This window comes from Dermochelys coriacea, chromosome 3 (genome assembly GCF_009764565.3).
Source record: "Dermochelys coriacea isolate rDerCor1 chromosome 3, rDerCor1.pri.v4, whole genome shotgun sequence".
NCBI classification, from domain to species: Eukaryota; Metazoa; Chordata; order Testudines; family Dermochelyidae; genus Dermochelys; species Dermochelys coriacea.
The window spans coordinates 4,399,237-4,416,231 of NC_050070.1; the positions used below are offsets into that span (position 1 = coordinate 4,399,237).

At 41.2% G+C, this 16,995-nt stretch overlaps 1 protein-coding gene across 7 annotated transcripts in view; it reads left to right on the forward strand.

The window, feature by feature from the left end:
* ESCO2 (establishment of sister chromatid cohesion N-acetyltransferase 2) overlaps positions 1-14,364 on the forward strand; it is a 30,952-nt gene extending 16,588 nt beyond the window's left edge. For 5 of the 7 annotated variants that reach the window (XM_038395057.2, XM_038395056.2, XM_043510016.1 and 2 more), the window contains 8 exons: positions 1,714-1,804; positions 2,734-2,794; positions 6,833-6,965; positions 8,520-8,651; positions 8,964-9,053; positions 10,783-10,926; positions 11,349-11,530; positions 12,748-14,364. In XM_038395057.2, coding sequence (XP_038250985.1) covers positions 1,714-1,804; positions 2,734-2,794; positions 6,833-6,965; positions 8,520-8,651; positions 8,964-9,053; positions 10,783-10,926; positions 11,349-11,530; positions 12,748-12,880 — 966 coding nt within the window. In that variant the 3' untranslated portion in view covers positions 12,881-14,364. The remainder of the gene's footprint in view (positions 1-1,713; positions 1,805-2,733; positions 2,795-6,832; positions 6,966-8,519; positions 8,652-8,963; positions 9,054-10,782; positions 10,927-11,348; positions 11,531-12,747) is intronic. The other 2 variants (XM_043510017.1, XM_043510018.1) reach the window with 1 other exon arrangement.
* Positions 14,365-16,995: the final 2,631 nt, after the last annotated feature.

Sequence of the window (16,995 nt, forward strand, 5' to 3'; positions counted from 1 at the left end):
TTAGGTGCTGTCTGCAGAATAGACTAGTGGAGTAAGGTGGGTATTGGGGAGACCAGAGAGGAGGTAGTTGCATAATAAAGAAGGGTGAAATTCAAAATGGCCAAATGTTTTGACCCAAACTTTCAAAAGTGCCTAGTGATTTTGGATGCATCAGTGTTATGGTGTACAACCTAAGACAATTTATAGGGGACAATTTAATTTTTAGATAGGTCTGAGCACTCCCAGCCAGGCTTCTTTAGGATGTCTCAGACAATGAGGCACCTAAAATCACTAGGCCTTTGAAAAGTGGGGCCTCTAGTTCTAGGGACAGAGTAAGGATATGACTCTTAAAAACATACCTTGTATGAGGATCAAATGCATATTCAGCACTCAAATGGTTTAAATTTAAAAATGGCTCTCAAAAATCAACACTGACGAATTAGCTCCCGCTAAGTCTTTCTTTTGTGGGTTGCTAGAGAATTGTTTAGTTTTGGAGATAGGTTCTGGTTTCTAACTCGGTATATAGATGCCACAGGTAAGATTGACAATGGAAGAGTGGAGTAATAAAATACCTAATGCAAGTCAGGTTTGGGGCCTATTTCATTATACTTAATCTCACATTTTACTTCCATTTTCTGGCACCTAAAAGGTGTTTGGAGGAGAGGATAAGTGGAATTGGAATGCTTTTTCATAGTTGTATTGGTCCTTGAAGGGAAACAATAAACAAGGTGAGTATTCGCTTTTATTGGACCAATGTGTTTTATGCTCCTGTGTTGGTATAATAAAGATCTATTTATTGCCTTCTGTGTTCACTTGTACTGTATTAATGTATCCATCACATTCCTTACTTGATTGCCAGCGTGTTTTTACAATACAACATTAATAAAATACAAATGTTGGGTAGGTCAACAATCTTGCATATAAAATAAAATAACTTCAAAGCAGCTGGGCCTGCTGTGATTGCAGGCTCTTAGGATAATAAACTGCATTTTTAGAAGACTTGAATGTATGGAAACGAATTTATATCACTGGATTTGCTATCACAAAATTATAGGCCAACTTTGTGCCTTGATCTAGTCTCAAACAGGTCCTGTTTGACTTGATGGTTTTAATTGGTGGCTGTCCATGGGATTATGGTTTTCGTAACTGGGAGCGGAGGATTAATATGTTCTAGTTGTCATAGAAACTAGAAGTTGGGCAGAAGTTTAAGGTAAAAATGAATCTAGCATGGTTATTCATTGAATCTTTGCAGGAAGTTCCCAAAGGATTGCTGTTTCAGAATTATAGACACTTGTGTAGGACCAGGATACCAAATATGTTGAAATGAAGAAATAATCATACAGAACTGCAGCTAGAAGCAGTAAAAAGCCATCTGAGGGACATTGACAACTTGCCGTAAACCTGGCCATAAATAACTTGCCCCCCCCCCCCCCCCCAGCAGCTTCTTCAGTACTGAGCTGCGGCCCATGAGACTGCAGGTTTCGGCATACAGTATTATCCAGTAATGTTCAGCTCAAGGTGGAGCATTACATGGTGAAACCTCTAGCTTCTGCAAACCACGTCTCTGTATTGAAGAGGATAAAGACTGTTAGTTGCATTTCAGAATATCCTTGGCCACATTTGGCCTATGCCCTGAGCTCTTGAGCTACGTGAGATTGTATAACTAGCAAACTGGAAACTAAGTCAAGCTGATAGTTTTTCTTTGGTCTTTGAGAATGTTTATCTGTATTTCAGAACTCTGATGACGCTGGATCTTCCATAAACCATGAGTTCGACTATCAAGAGAATATTCCTTTCAGTCAGTCTCCAATAGAGAATAATAAAGGTAAATAATGCTGCAGCTGTATTGGTCTAGGCACCTGTTGTGATGTTTATGTCCCAAGTTCACTGAGTAAGGAATCCATGAAGTTCAACTTCATAGAGTATTTTTCTTAAAGGGATTGATTATAAAATTACTGCTCAGGCCTCTCTTCTGGCTTGCCTATGTATTGTAATCTGGCTTCTGTGTCTGATGTGGAATCTGATGGGAGGCAAAAATGCTGCTCTTTGGCTATTGGCAAATATAGTCAAAATGCTATGGAAATTAAAGGCAGTCCAACAGCTGAACTATGAAGGTGGTCTTCCACCCTTGTGGGACAATATTTACCTTTTTTACTTGGTTTTCCTCATCAATTTTGCTAAAAAGGGACTGAAATTTCTTCTGTTGCAGTGAAGTCTAGTGCTGAATTTGTGACATCACACTTTCTCTAAGATTGTGAAACCATGAATACAGAGTATGCTTTAGCTATGAGATCACAAGTTGGGAAAGTCTGGGTTACAACAAATGGTGTTAGACATAATTTTATTAATAGCAGAAGACTATTAAGCTATTGATGCAACAATTTGCTCCTAATAATTTTCACATGTTCCCTGGTGAATCTCTACTGGAGATTTGGTTTGCCCTGACCATTGGCTTGCAACGGGTTTTTTTTTTTTTTTTTTTTTTCAAAGCATAAAGCACAGGATATTCTGTCAATAGTTAATTGGATCAAAAATAGCAAGTTCCATATAAAAGTATTGAGTGGGTTTTTATTTGTTGCAATACCAAAAATTTTTCTAATGCTAATGTAAGCTCTTGGGTATTGGGAATTCAGAGTTCTTCATGCTTGTGTATCAATTGAAACTACTGGTTCACCTAGGCCCCTTTTCTAGATACCCACATGTTTTGTATCGCCATTGTGTCTAATACTAACAAATTGTGTGACTCTTTTGCAGTGTCCCCTTCAGCAGATGTTGTCTATCCCATATTCAGTACACCCTCAGTCAACAAAGCAAGGTATGTCCGTTTTACTCAAACACTCTTCAAGAATGAGACAGAAGTTTGAGCAATACCTCCAAAAATCGGATATTAAAAAATAAAAGATCATAAATTCCAAAAATAAGTTTTGTTTTTACCAGTGAGATGTGGTGAGGGCTGAGAAATAGCCATCATTAAGATATGAAAGTGTTGGATTTTATTTTTGAGAGGGAAGATGAAACACTGTTCTTTCTTTGGGCTAAGCTGCAGACTTGGAATTTAGAGATGTGGGTTCAGTTCCTGGCTCTACCATACTTTACTTGTGTGATGTTGGGCAAATTACTTAATCTCTGTCTGCCTTATTTTCCCCATCTGTAAAGCGAGGATAATATTACATTCCCGATCTTTTGTCTGACTTGTCATTTTAGTTTATAAATTCTTCTGAGCAGGAATCGTCTCCCCTGTGAATCTGTCTAGCCTAGCATGGTGGAGCCTTGATCTCAGTTGGGTCCTGTATGTACTGCTGGAATATAAATAATAAAAATTGTCTAGTGGAATGGAGGAAGACAATATCAGGCCTTATCAAGTCCCTCTGCTAACCTAGTAATATTTTCCATCTTTGACTATTACTGTCTTATATTAAGTTTCAAACTAGTGAAATAGTTCCTGTTTCTGAAGTAAAGTCATGTTTACTGAGATTATTTGAACTACAGTTCCCAGAATGCTTGTGTAACTTGCGCATGTGAATGTTCTAAAATACTACTAGGAGTCCTTGTGGCACCGTAGAGACTAACAAATTTATTTGGGCATAAGCTTTTGTGGGCTAGAACCCACTTCATCAGATGCATGGAGTGGAAAATACCGGAGCAGGTATAAATACACGAAAAGATGGGAGTTGCCTTACCAAGTGTGAGGAGAACACTTCAGTCTCCCTGGTCAGTCAATAACAGACCTAAAAGTGGCAATTTTTCAACAAAAAAACTTCAAAAACAGACTCCAATGTGAAACTGCAGAACTGGAATTAATTTGCAAACTGGACACCAACACATTAGGCCTGAGTAAAAACTCAGGGAGTGGTTGAGTCATTATAAAACCTAAACCTAATTTCCCCCTACTGTTACTCACACCTTCTTGTCAATTGTTTGAAATGGGCCACTCTCGTTACCACTACAAAAGTTATTTTTCCTCCCTTGGTATCCTACTGTTAATTGAATTGTCTCGTTAGACTGACCTCTCACTTGGTAAGGCAACTCCTATCTTTTCATGTGCTGTGTACTTATGCCTGCTCCTGTGTTTTCCACTCCATGCATCTGATGAAGTGGGTTCTAGCCCACGAAAGCTTATGCCCAAGTAAATGTGTTAGTCTCTAAGGTGCCACAAGGATTCCTCATTGTTTTTGCGGATACAGACTAACAAGGCTACCATTCTAAAATAAAAAGAAAAGGAGTACTTGTGGCACCTTAGCGACCAACAAATTTATTAGAGCATAAGCTTTCGTGAGCTACAGCTCACTTCATCGGATGCATTTGGTGGAAAAAACAGAGGGGCAACCTCCCCTCTGTTTTTTCCACCAAATGCATCCGATGAAGTGAGCTGTAGCTCACGAAAGCTTATGCTCTAATAAATTTGTTAGTCTCTAAGGTGCCACAAGTACTCCTTTTCTTTTTGCGAATACAGACTAACATGGCTGCTACTTTGAAACCTGTCATTCTAAAATACTGTCACTTCTTAAACTTGATGTCCGTTTGGTAGACTACCATTCTGCTGCTCTTCTTTAGTAGTGTGGCTTTCTATATATTGTAGTGATTAATGCTAGCAATATGACTGTTCCAGAGATGTGAGGGTATCTGGTACACTGGGAAGTACTATATGGAAGACCCTGTGAACTTTCAACCATCTGAGAAGTTCATAGATCTAATATAATTGCACTGGGTTCAAGTGTTGTGTCTCTTGTTAAATCTTTAAGTGCCTAAGGAGTATGATGTGGTTATACCAGATACGGTACAGTCAACGTTTCTCAGCTGATAAGCCTTTCCATAATACCCAATGCCACTGGTGTTCAGACCATCTTTTTTCTGTGAAAAGTGGATTGCAAGATAGAGAAGATAAAAGTTGCCACACAGATGTGAAAAGAATTGAAGCTTCTATTTTCTATTCTTGCTCTTCCCTTTGTTCTAACCCAACCCTTATCTAGTTGAGCAGGTCTTTCAAAGGTATGTTGGGCACTGGCCTTTAACATTGCCGTTCATTATATTGCATAACTTTATAGAATTGATCTGTGTGATTATCTGTAACAATATGTACACCTTGTGCTGTTAAATAGATTAGTACAGCCCTGCAAATAATCTTTCTTGTAGAATATGCTCATGCTAATGTGTCCATGACTGACGGATGACTTATTTGTTTGACAAATCCATCTCCATATTATGTTTCCAGTGGAAATGTTCTGTTTTCCCAGGCAGAACAAAAACCTCTAATCCCTCTGTCTTATTTAATCATCTTTCTTTGGAGCAGATTGCTAGTAATCAGAACATTCTGATAGAATTTGTTGTGAACATAAAATCACTTAAACATTGTTTTAGTTCTGAAAGAGCCAAAAAAAACCCAAACAAACAAAACCTTGTCAAACTTAATTCTCTGCCACTTAAGAATGTGTGTGTGTGTGAGAGAGAGAGATATGATTACATATTTACATTGCTCCCTTGGGCTTTTCAAATACCTTCCATATTGATGCAAATAGAATTCTGGAATATGCTGAAATCCTGGTTTTTATGATTAACTAAAATATGGCCTTGGATTTGCTGTTACCTCCTACACTGTCTCTTGGGAATAGATTAGTAGAAACTTTTTCTACTAGAACTATACTTTAGCTTTCTGCTTTGGGAACTCTCCTTAGCATCCAAACCTAGAAAACTGTTCAATGCTTATCTCTGTTAATCCCATGTTAAGGCTACTGCACAACAGTTAGCAAATTTAAAGTGGTAGTCCCTAAAGTAACCCTGCTAACTTGTGTGTAGCTGAAGCACTAAAGGTAATTCTATAAAGCACCACTTATTTATTAACAATTTTAATGTGTTTTTCCAAAGAGCAATTCTCACCTAAATGTGTTTAAAAATTCATATAAAGACTCCATCTGGATCAATAGTCTCACGAACAATCCTTTCCAGATCTTCCCTCAATCTACCCATGCCCTCCGTTAGCCTTACTATTTATTTTGAAAGTTTGCAAAACTTTGTCTCCATTGGACCAGAATGGAGAACTGAGTTCCAGAATTAGAGGGACTTTCCCTGAAAATGCCTCCAATTCTTTTATCTAAATCTGGTACCTATTATTTCAGAATCTCAGATAATCTCCACTGCTGGAGCAGAACTCAGGGGGAGAGGCGGTCTGAGATACTATAGGGCATGTGAACGATGTGCTTGAGAGACCAAGTTACAGTTACTGTTGGGACATTCAAAGATATGTCCCAACTTTTTGTATGATTGATGCCCCAGCCTTAAACATTTTCATAGTTTATGTTCCTTTTCTTAAAGGGGGATGAGAGAGGGAGTGATGCTCCCGTGTTTGTGTGTATGGAGTAGCAAGGGCTTCCACCCATTGTCTCTTTCCCTCTGAGCACAGGAACACTTAGATCAGTGGTCATCAGCCTTGTTACAGCCACCATCCTCAGTGAATGTAAGGAGTAGGAATCCTGGCAGCTGAGCTCCATTGACTCGTATCTGCAGTATGGAGTGTCCTTGAGATCAGATTTAACACTTCAGATGTAGGCTTGTATTTTTCCTCTAGAACAGTTCTAGAGCTACAAGTTTGGGGTTAGTCTAGATGCAGAGTTGTTCCTCAAAGCCTTGACTTGTTTTTTGGTGCAGCCCTTGAACCTTGGTTGTTTGCATCTCAATACTGCCATCAGTCCAGCTTCCTACTATCAGTTTTAGAATGGGGTCTCTTGAAACAGGAAGAACTAACCTGCACATATCTCTTGAGTTCCTTTGCTGGTCTGTTCTGGGGAGCTAGTCAGTATTCAAACTAACTGAGAGTGTGAAATGACTAATTCAGATGCAACTCTGAAACTACTTTCAGACCACAGCCTTTCCCAGATGATCTGGCTTCTCCCCTGGGATTCAGCCCACCTACAAAAATGGTTCATACCTTCCAGAAAACCAGCAAGAAAACAAAAGACCTAAGCAAAGACTTTAAAGACCAGATGATCATTGTGAGTATCCCTCTGTGGGCTGTTATTCATTCTTAGGGGAGCTTGCACTACCATGTGGTAGTAGTGAAATGAGCTTTCAGGCTAACCAATACTAGATTTCCTTACATATAAATCTCAAACACTGTATATGTACAGCTCTAATGAATTGTATAAATCTGTCTTCAAAACTTCAAATATAAAGATTGTGCCACTATTTGTGAAACTCTTTTCTAAAGTTTACTTGGGGTTAAAGCTTTACTATATCTGTGAATAAATAGGATACGTGTAGAATTTGCTATTTAAAAAAGCCTGTAACGATACCATAGGAGTGAATTTGCTTGACACAGAAATTCTTTGTTTCCCACTGCTGCATGATTTGTTGCCTGAGCAGAGGCAGCATAATGCTGCAGCCACATTAGTGGACAACTAGGGTCATGCAGGACAGTACCACAGTAGGATGTTGTCTAAAACATTCTGTACCTGGGAGTTTATCTGTGACTGAAATGCAACCCCATTTAACCAATGAAGGGTTTCATATAACAGGTATGAGGGATGAAATACTCACCTAGTGCTGTCCTGTGTATATAGTTCATTCCCTTTGAAGTCCTGGCCTCACAATGGTATGTGACTGAATGGCATCATTAAGCCCCGTGTGTCACTTGCAATAAGCTAAGTCACCTGTATGCATATAGGCCTGGCTTGACATGAGTAATTGGACATAAGTGAGGCCTCATTTCTTGGGAGACAGGATTAGGACGGTAAATGGATCAGCAGGCTGGGAACAGAATGTCTGTACTAGCTAAGATAAGGGGGAACAACAGGGAACCATTTACAGTGGGCAAGATAACAATGGATAAGATCTTTACATTTCTGACTTGTGAGGTAAAAAAATAAGTCGTACATGGGCAGTGCGTGGACAGATCATGCTGTACGGGATTGGTTCCTACAGAGTAAGTAACCAAGGCAATCCCAAAATGTGATGCAATGTACCATGTAAAGGAAGAGGCCAATTCCCTGTGTTTGAGTTTTATCAACTCAGTGTACCTTTGCTATATGTCATATAGAGGAACCTGAGTGATGAGCCTGGAATTAAACAGACGTCTTGGGGAACTCCAACAATGGATTCCCATCGTGCCTTACATTTAGAGCTGCATTTTTTATTACAGTTCTTTATTAATTTTATCTGCTTTTAAAAAATTCTTAGAATTTAATTCCTTGTCTCCACATTGCCTTCCCAAAAACACACAACAAATACAGAATGACTTAGTGAATTCTTGATATAAACAGGAGGCACTGTGGGCTGGAGGAATGACCATGGAATTGGCTAAATAATCCCAGCCCTGCCATTTGCTCACCTGCTCAGTCTGTGGCCTTATGCCATTCCCTCAGTCTCTGTGCTTTAGTGTTTCTATCCATACAATGGCACCTATCTCATGAAGGGCATACTGTAGAGATTATGTTCATTATATGCCTTGAATATGTGAAGTGCTATGTACAGTTCTGAATAGTCTGTAAATAAACAAAAGCTTGTCCTCTGTCATCTCTGACACTTCTGACTTTCCTTTGTAATGACAGGATGCTGGACAGAAGCATTTTGGTGCCATCATATGCAAATCATGTGGCATGATCTATACAGCTGCCAGCCCAGAGGATGAAGCCCAACACATCCAGCATCACCAGAGGTTCCTTGAGGGAATTAAATATGTGGTAAGGCAATGGCTGATGCTTTTGCCAAAGAACCCTTGAAGTAGTACTTATTGTTGGGTATAGAGTTAAAGCTACACTAGGCAAAGGTTTTGTTCCAAATAACATGATCGAATTAAATTACTTGTCTGTTATTCCAGCAATTGCCTTTTATTGACGTGAGCTAACGGGTTAACATACGTGATTTGATTTCCTGCCTGCAAACTGCAAGAGTTCACATTACAACTATGGAGTCTGTTCTATTAAAGAAGCCTTAGCTGCATCATTTTGTTTTCTTCTTCCTGGCAAATAACTTTCTTTCTTTCTCTGTGGTAGGGTTGGAAGAAAGAGCATGTGGTAGCAGAGTTCTGGGATGGGAAAATGGTTTTGGTCCTTCCAGATGATCCAAAATATGCCATCAAAAAGGTGCAATATTTCTTTCTAGCTTTGTCTGTTCAGTGCTTAGCATGATAGGGCCGGGGTCTGTAGGTGCTACTACAATATTAATTCTAAATAATAATCAATTGTTTCCCACTTGTCAGGAGAAATCCTATTTAATCAACCTCTCACTCAGTGATCACTCTGCAAGGAATTAACATGGCTGGTTTCTACCATACTTAGAGGAGGGATGAACTTTTGGACGATTCATAGATCCAGGAGGCGGGAGATATGGGTTCTAGTCTCATCTTTGCCGCAGACTCCCTCTGTGACCTTGGGCGAGTCACTCACCTCACGGCAGATAGGGCTGATACCTACTTCTGTTTAAATACTTTTCTTCTTTACAAATCTCGGAGCTAAGTAATCTTTTGGCAGCCATGTTAATCTTCCAATTTGTCTTTAGTCACAATGATGAGCAGTTAATTCACAGGAGTAGTCTCACTGGAGTTAATGGAACTACTTGTGCGAGTGACTGCTCATCAGTGTAAGTAGTTCACAATCTGGCCCTAAGATATTTGAGGTAAGAACAGACTTTTGGGATACTGTCATTTGTAGAACATTGCTCTTGCTACCCTCTTGTAGAAACACTTGGTAAGAGCTTGTCCTCCATGCTCCAGATTATGTTTGTCTGTAAAATCCAGCCTGAAACACACAACTTTCACACTAAGTGGAAAATCTTTAGCTAAATTTTTTAATAAAAGAAATGTTCATATAGTTGTGTGTGGTTTTTTTTTTTTTTTTTTTTTCTTCTAGATTCTTTGAAGTAATACTACCTGAGGTGCTGGAAGTACCCAGTGGGTTTCTTTTGGTGCTATAGAAAAGTAACACTGTTCAGAAGCCCAGTGGCTCTGAGAGAGGGTGTATATGTGCATGGATAGTATGGTGATTAGCAGTAGAAGAGCCAAGAGAGAGATTTGCAGAGTGAGCAGGAATACGTTAGACCAGAGTATCCTAAAATAGAGAGGGAAGTCCCCAGTCCTGGAGTCTACCCGGTATAAAGCAATAGTGCTGCTTAGAGTTGCTGGCTTTCTGTTTGGCTTAGTTATTACTGTGCTTTGTTTTAAAAAGAAATGAAAACCTGTCTCAGCTGATTTGGAATCAGTCCACATAGCAGCTAGTGAGAAGCAGCTGCTACTATGTTAACAAAACTCCTGTGATTCAAGTCACAGGCTATGTTTTGGTTGGGCCCTTCCCCTCACATCTCGTCAGTCATGGAGGGGGGGGAATACCAATCTGCTGCCTTTACCACATGAGCCATATATCAGTGTGCAATGACACCCTCACCCATGACTTTAGACTGAGCTCCCATCTTCCACAAAGACAATGGTCTGCATGTTGCATAGATATTAAAGGATGGGGAGAGTCTCTTAGAGACTATCTTTCTGCCTGTGGAAGAAGTCTACAATAGCATAAAGGCTTGTCTGCTCAAATGTATCAAGCAATGAAGCTTCTACCATTCCGTAGGAGACTATTCCAGTTGCATAAATCTCACAGTAGTGCAAACCTACCAAACTGTGTATTTGGCACAAGCTGCTAGTGCTTTTAATGAGTTGCTAGATGCTCTGCAGTTGGACAGTGAACTTCCATTGTGGTGATCACTGAGTTCCATTCAGGTGCACAAGCCCTCTGTTTGAAATCGATTACTTCTCTGAACTCAAGCTATGTCTATCCTAGACTCTTACGTGCATCTCTGAACTTCTTGTCCTAACATCTATAGGCAGAAGATGTGCGAGAACTTGTAGATAATGAACTGGGATTTAAACAAATTGTGTTAAGCTGCCCATCCAAGATTAAAACCTACTTTTTTGTGTCCAGTGAAAGGAAGATAGTTGGTTGTTTAATTGCTGAACAAATCAAACAGGTATGTGTTCTAAATAGTATCTTAATTGTATAAGATGAAAGAAAATTTGCATTCAGACTCTTGGGGTTGTTAGCATTGATCTAAGCCTGTATGTCACGGTACGCCTGGCCTTGTAAAGGGGGGCAGGGAAATGGGGTTGGCTGGATGGTTTTAGAGCTCTACACTCTCACTATCATGAAAATGCAAGTGACAAGAATTAACCAAGTTGTTAGTGATGGGTGCAAAAATCTTCTATTCAGTGTACCTTCAACTGAATTCAGTGTTGGGTAAAGGTGGTTTATGTAACCATTTACCTTTCTTTAAGGGACCAGCGTAATAAATAGTTGATTGCCTTTGGTGTTACAGCAGCAAACTCACCTGCATGAGTTTCCGTATTTCCCTCAGGATAGAGACTCATTTGACTTAGTGTTTGTTCTTGATAGGCATTTCGAGTGCTGTCTGAGCCTAATGTTCCACAGTCCCCTAATCAGGATGTCCTGCAGCACCATCGTGCCTGGCGTTGTTCCATAAAGCCAGAAGCTGCCATTTGTGGGATCAGTAGAATCTGGGTGTTCAGCCTGATGCGGAGAAGAGGCATTGCACGTCGTATGGTGGATGTAGTTAGGTAAGGAAAAGGGATGCCTCTCCCAAACTGAAACTGCTAAGTAAGCCATTAATATGGGTGCACACATGATGGGAAGAAGATTTCAGCTTGGTTTATTTTCAGGGGGAAGAAAGTGCTCACAGCAAAAACATTAAGTAAATGTATTTAGGAAAGGTTTAAGCTAATGTCATTCAGCAAGCCTGAGAGGTTCGTGTCACAGTGCAAAGAACTGATTGAACAGATTGAAACATGCGCTTAGTCTTACATCAGTCTGTGCCCTGGTGCTATTGTGGTGGGTGGAATAGAAATGCATAGAACCATGTAAGTATTGTGGCTTGGATTTTTGACCGTGCTTACCTTTGGCCAGACTTTGCTTCCACTGAAGTCACCATGAGAGCAGAGTTTAGCCAAGGCTGAGCACTTTTCAAAACGTAACCTTGTATGCTCAGGGTTGGGGTTATTTCACGTTTAACCAAATAGAATATAGGCTCTGAACCATTTAATAGATATGGGCTTTGTTTGCTTGTTAACCCGAAGTTAACAGTTGCTGTTGGCCCAGTACTCTGAGAATTTGTAAGACTTCAGAATGAATAAATACTTAGTCTGCCGTTGCAGTCTGTATTTCACATGTCTACTGTAATGCAGCCTCTTAAAACACCAGTTTATTCCTGGTAAGTAGCTTCTGTGGTTGGGAACTTTCAAATTTCTAGGGAGTATGAAATGAATGGATTTTTCTCTTTAATTGAGAACTGTTACCATCTTAGTTGGTTAGCTGTTGCTGACTGTTTAGAATGCATCCTTCTGGTCACTGACCTGCAGATGCCTCCAAGCAACTGTTCTCCAGTATACATTTAATGTGCGAATGCACAGAGCAAGTTTAACAGATAACTATGGTGAACTTCACTTATCAAAACCTGACTGTGATATTGGTAATCTGAAACCACCAAACTTCTGAACAACACTGCTCTAGTGCCACTCCTGCTGTATTTGCCTGTTTCAAATATGGTAATCCCGCCTCCCCTGCTGCTTTTATGTCAAATTTCATGGAGTAAATTCTCTACCCGAAAATGGCTTCCCCCCGTTTGGGAAATGGCGTGTATAATGAAAATGCTGCCAAAGTATAGAAGAGGTCAGGGAACAAAACACAGGCATTTATATTACAGTAATAAGAGCCATATAAATACCTAGGCAGAACCAAACTCTTGTACTGCACTGATAACTGTCCTTATCTGTTTCAGAAACACATTCATGTATGGTTGTTACCTAAGCACTGATGAAATCGCCTTCTCTGACCCAACACCAGATGGCAAGCTGTTTGCAACCAAATACTGCCAAACCCCTAACTTCCTTGTTTACAATTTTATTAGTTAAGACCAATTCCAAACAATCGCAGTTAAACTGAACTGGAGCTGTTTAGTTTGCTAAATGTAAAGCAATTTGCCTGTTTGTTTGTCTTATTCAGCCATGTGCCATTTTAGATTCCTACTGAGTGCTAACTCTTGCTGCTTGATTGAGTTAAAAGAATGTCACTTTCTGTACATAATTATGTTCAGTATTTTAATGTTTGTACTTTGTGAAACTAAACCCAAGTTTGATTCTAAATGTTCGTTCTGAAAGCTAAAGTTTTTATTGCAATAACTTGTAAATTTCAAAAATTATATTAATATAAAGATTTCTCCGAGTTAGATTTGGCTTGGATAAATGTCTGGCTACTTCATACCACAGGATATGAGGGAGACTCCCGCTAATTTTGAAACTTTTTATATGTATGCTACTTGCTTTGGTTCAGCTGGACACCAGTGTTCTGCTCTCTGTGCTGCTGAGGGAGATACCAGTGGTCCAGGGATGTTGCAGATATAGATTATACCTGGTGCTAGAAGTTGCATGCTGGGAGTCAAGTGACTGGGTGAGGACTCTAGACCTATATGGTACCTTTCCAGAGTGGGAGTTGCAGCGAACAGAAGATAAAGCAAAACATACCTGCTGGTTGCTGTTACTGACACAGCTCTAAAACTTACCTGAGAGGGGAGCGGCTGTAAAGCACTTGTAGCTGTGGCCTGGACCCCTTATGCCCAAAAGTCAATGGGACTATTAATATGAATAAAGAGTGTATTTTTCAGTAACTTGTCTAGATATGCTCAGATAGAATCTCCACCTGCTGCTCAGGGATTAAAATTAATATTGATCCTAAATCTTGCTGTAGACAGACTCAGTAGTATTCTTGCACTGGTGGTGGTGGTGATTATGGATAGTTTGTTCAATAAAAGTCCTCTGAAATTTAATTGGGTGCCTCATTTCTGAAAGTTACAAGTACGAGCAGTTGGATGAACACTTGCATCTTGGGTTCAGAAGTTTGGTTGTTTGTTTGTTTTTTTTAAATGAATCCCTTTAGCCTAGTTTAAGGCTCCAGTGGCCCCTTTTGAATTCACAATCCCATGTAAATTGTCCTAATCACTCAATTAGTCATTCTCTGGCTTGCAGGGTTGGTCTCCACCTTTCCACTGACAAATCAAGCAGGAGCAGCAATGCTAACTTCTTCCAACAGTTTTCTGCATTAGAGGACTCATGTAAAGGAGCCAAAGGGAAACTCTTTTGTGAGCTCCATTTAATCCCTAGTTTCACTGCCCTGCTATTCTCCAGGAAACAGGTGTGGTCTGGTCTTTACCTCCCCTAGTATCACATCTCCCCTTAACTATAAATATATTTGAGTGAAGTCCAACTACTCTTCCTGGCCCCTGCTAATTGAAATTGGCATGTATTTATTTCCTTCCAGATATAATCTTTCACTAGTTTTGAGGCATGGCTTGTTCTCTAAACTGATAATGCTATTACCAATATCTTTATTTTACTAAGGATGGTATGTCAACCACTTCTCTCTGCTGCTGAGTCAGGTTTCTAAATGCAGTGAATTACCACTTTAGTTTCCTAGGATGTTAGCTAAGTGGACTGATGTACTTAAGTGTCGTCTTCAACTATTTTAGCCTTTGTAAGCAAACTGGGTTTTTTTGCCCTGGCACAACCTGCTCATCAACTCTGATAAAACTCACCTGACTCATGGCCTTACAAGAGTATAAAATCTTTCTCCTTATGCTCTGGCTTTAATTTCTGTTTGCTGTCTTTGTTTTCCTTGTGTCCACTTCCCTTTCATTTTTGTTAGGCTACTAGCATATAGTATATAATTAGCCTGGACTGAAGTAATTAGCCTACACTTGAAATGCTTGTCATTCTAGGTTCTTCACAGCCTGTTCTATACAGTTCTGTTAGAATGTACATGTGTATTTTGAAGTTGCATAACCAGGGAGTCCTCACCTTGTTACAAAGCTGTAGTCAAAAATCTACAGAATTTGTTTCTAGCTCTTCTGACTAAAGATCCTTGAAAACAGTAACCACTGATGGGTCTGCAACTGTAGACAGCCCAATGAAGTATGAATTAACCTTCATTTAGTTAATTCTGAAACATTTTTCTTTGAGGCCCCCCAACATGCTATAAACTCAAAGGCCCACCTGTGCCACAACTGTTCTTCCAGTAAAACCTAAGGGTGGCATTAGGGTGTGGCAAGCAGGGCACTTGCCCATAGCCCCAGGCTGTGGCTTTTTTTCCTGGGCCCCAGTGAGCTTAACACTATGCCTGCTTCTGAGACCCCCAACACCTGCTCACAGCCCCACCCTATTAAGAACTAGTGGTAGATAGAGCACATTATGGTAAGTGATGTCTTACTGCTCATGGTGGTTTAAGTATGATGGCCTCTTAGTTAAAGATGGGGGGGGGGGGCAGGCTTCCAAATGAGGCTTTTATGTCTCTTGCAGCCCATCAGTCCTATCTTTCCTGACTACCTTTTGCCTGGTTCTTGCCTAGTTCCAGTAACAGGAGGGGACTCTGCAGGCAAAGGCCAGAACTAGCTCCACCTCATTACCCCTAATTCCAACCATCCAAAACAGTCTAAGGCAGGGGTCGGCAACCTTTCAGAAGTGGTGTGCAGAGTCTTCATTTATGCACTTTAAGGTTTCACGTGCCACTAATACATTTTAATGTTTTTTAGAAGGTTTCACTCAAAGTCTATATATAACTAAACTATTGTCATATGTAAAGTAAACAAGGTTTTCAAAATGTTTAAGAAGCTTCATTTAAAATTAAATTAAAATGCTGATCTTATGCTGCTGGCCCGCTCAGCCCGTGGTTCTGTTCACCTAGGCCAGCAGCAGGCTGAGCAGGGCCTGTGGCCAGGACCCCAGCTGGCAAGGGGCCGGCACCCAGAACCCCAGACTAGCAGTGGGCTGAGCAGGGCCAGCAGCTGGGACCCCGGGCCAGCAGTGGGCTGAGCTGTTCAGCCCGTAGCTGGTCTGGGGTTCCATTCGCCAGCTCCTGCCAGCCAGGGTCCCAGCTGCCAGCTCCGCTCAGCCCGCTGCCAGTCTGGGATCCCAGCCCTGCCCACAGCAAGTGGGTACCTACCTTCTCCCTGGTTCTAGCCCATTCTCTTCCTCTCTCTCTCTGCACTGAGCTGAGGTGGGGAGTGCACTGAGCATAGGGGTGGGGTGTAGGGTCTGGCCAGGAGCTAGAATGAGGGAGGGGGCTCAGGGTTAGGGCAGGAGGTTTGGGTATGGAGTGCTTACCTGGGCAGCTCCCATTTGGTGTGCGGGGTGTAGGAGTCAGGGCAGGGGGTGTGTGAGGAGGGGCTGGAGTCAGGGCTGGTATTGTGGAGAGGTGCAGGGGTCAGGGCAGAGGACTGGGGTTGTGTGAGGGGGGGTGCAGGACTCAGGGCAGGGGGTCACTCCCTGCCCTGAGTGGCTCACAGGAAGGGCCTGGAGGGGATATGCCCTGATTCCACCCCCTTTCCCTAAGGCCCTGTCCCCACCTCCTATCCCCCTCCTCCCTGGAGTGCTGTGGCTCTGCTTCTCCTGCCATCAGCTGATGGGGGCAGTGAGGGAGAGGAGGGGGGCCAGGAACCCAGCACACTGGGGGGAGGGAGGAGCTTGCCTGCTCTGCAGTAGCAGCCAGCCAGCAGGATGGGGGGGCGGGGCAGGATTTTTAATGGCACGCTGCTGCCTGCTGAGGTCCCGGCCTGGGTTTGGCAGCAGGCTGAACGTGCCATAGGTTGCTGACCCCTGTCTAAGGCAATTTAACACCTGAGCACTAAATCATGGGTTCTTAAAGCACTTTACAAAGTAGTACTCCATCTTGTCCTCTGTTTACAAATGGGAAACTCAAGGCATACATAATTAAGATCTCTCAGCACATACTTGGAAATAAGTCAGAGCTCCCACTCAGTATACCTGATGGCAACAACATTTAAAATATGGTTCAAAAAAAGTTTACTGATTTGGACACAACTAGCAACCCGATGAATGGACAGCATTGAACTCTCAGCATTGCAGGAAGTCATGTATTTAAGTTATCTTACTATTTATAAAAATGCCTGAAGTGTAATCGAGACAAGCATATGATATTTAAAAAGACTGAAGTTCTTATGCCAAACACAGCTATCTTG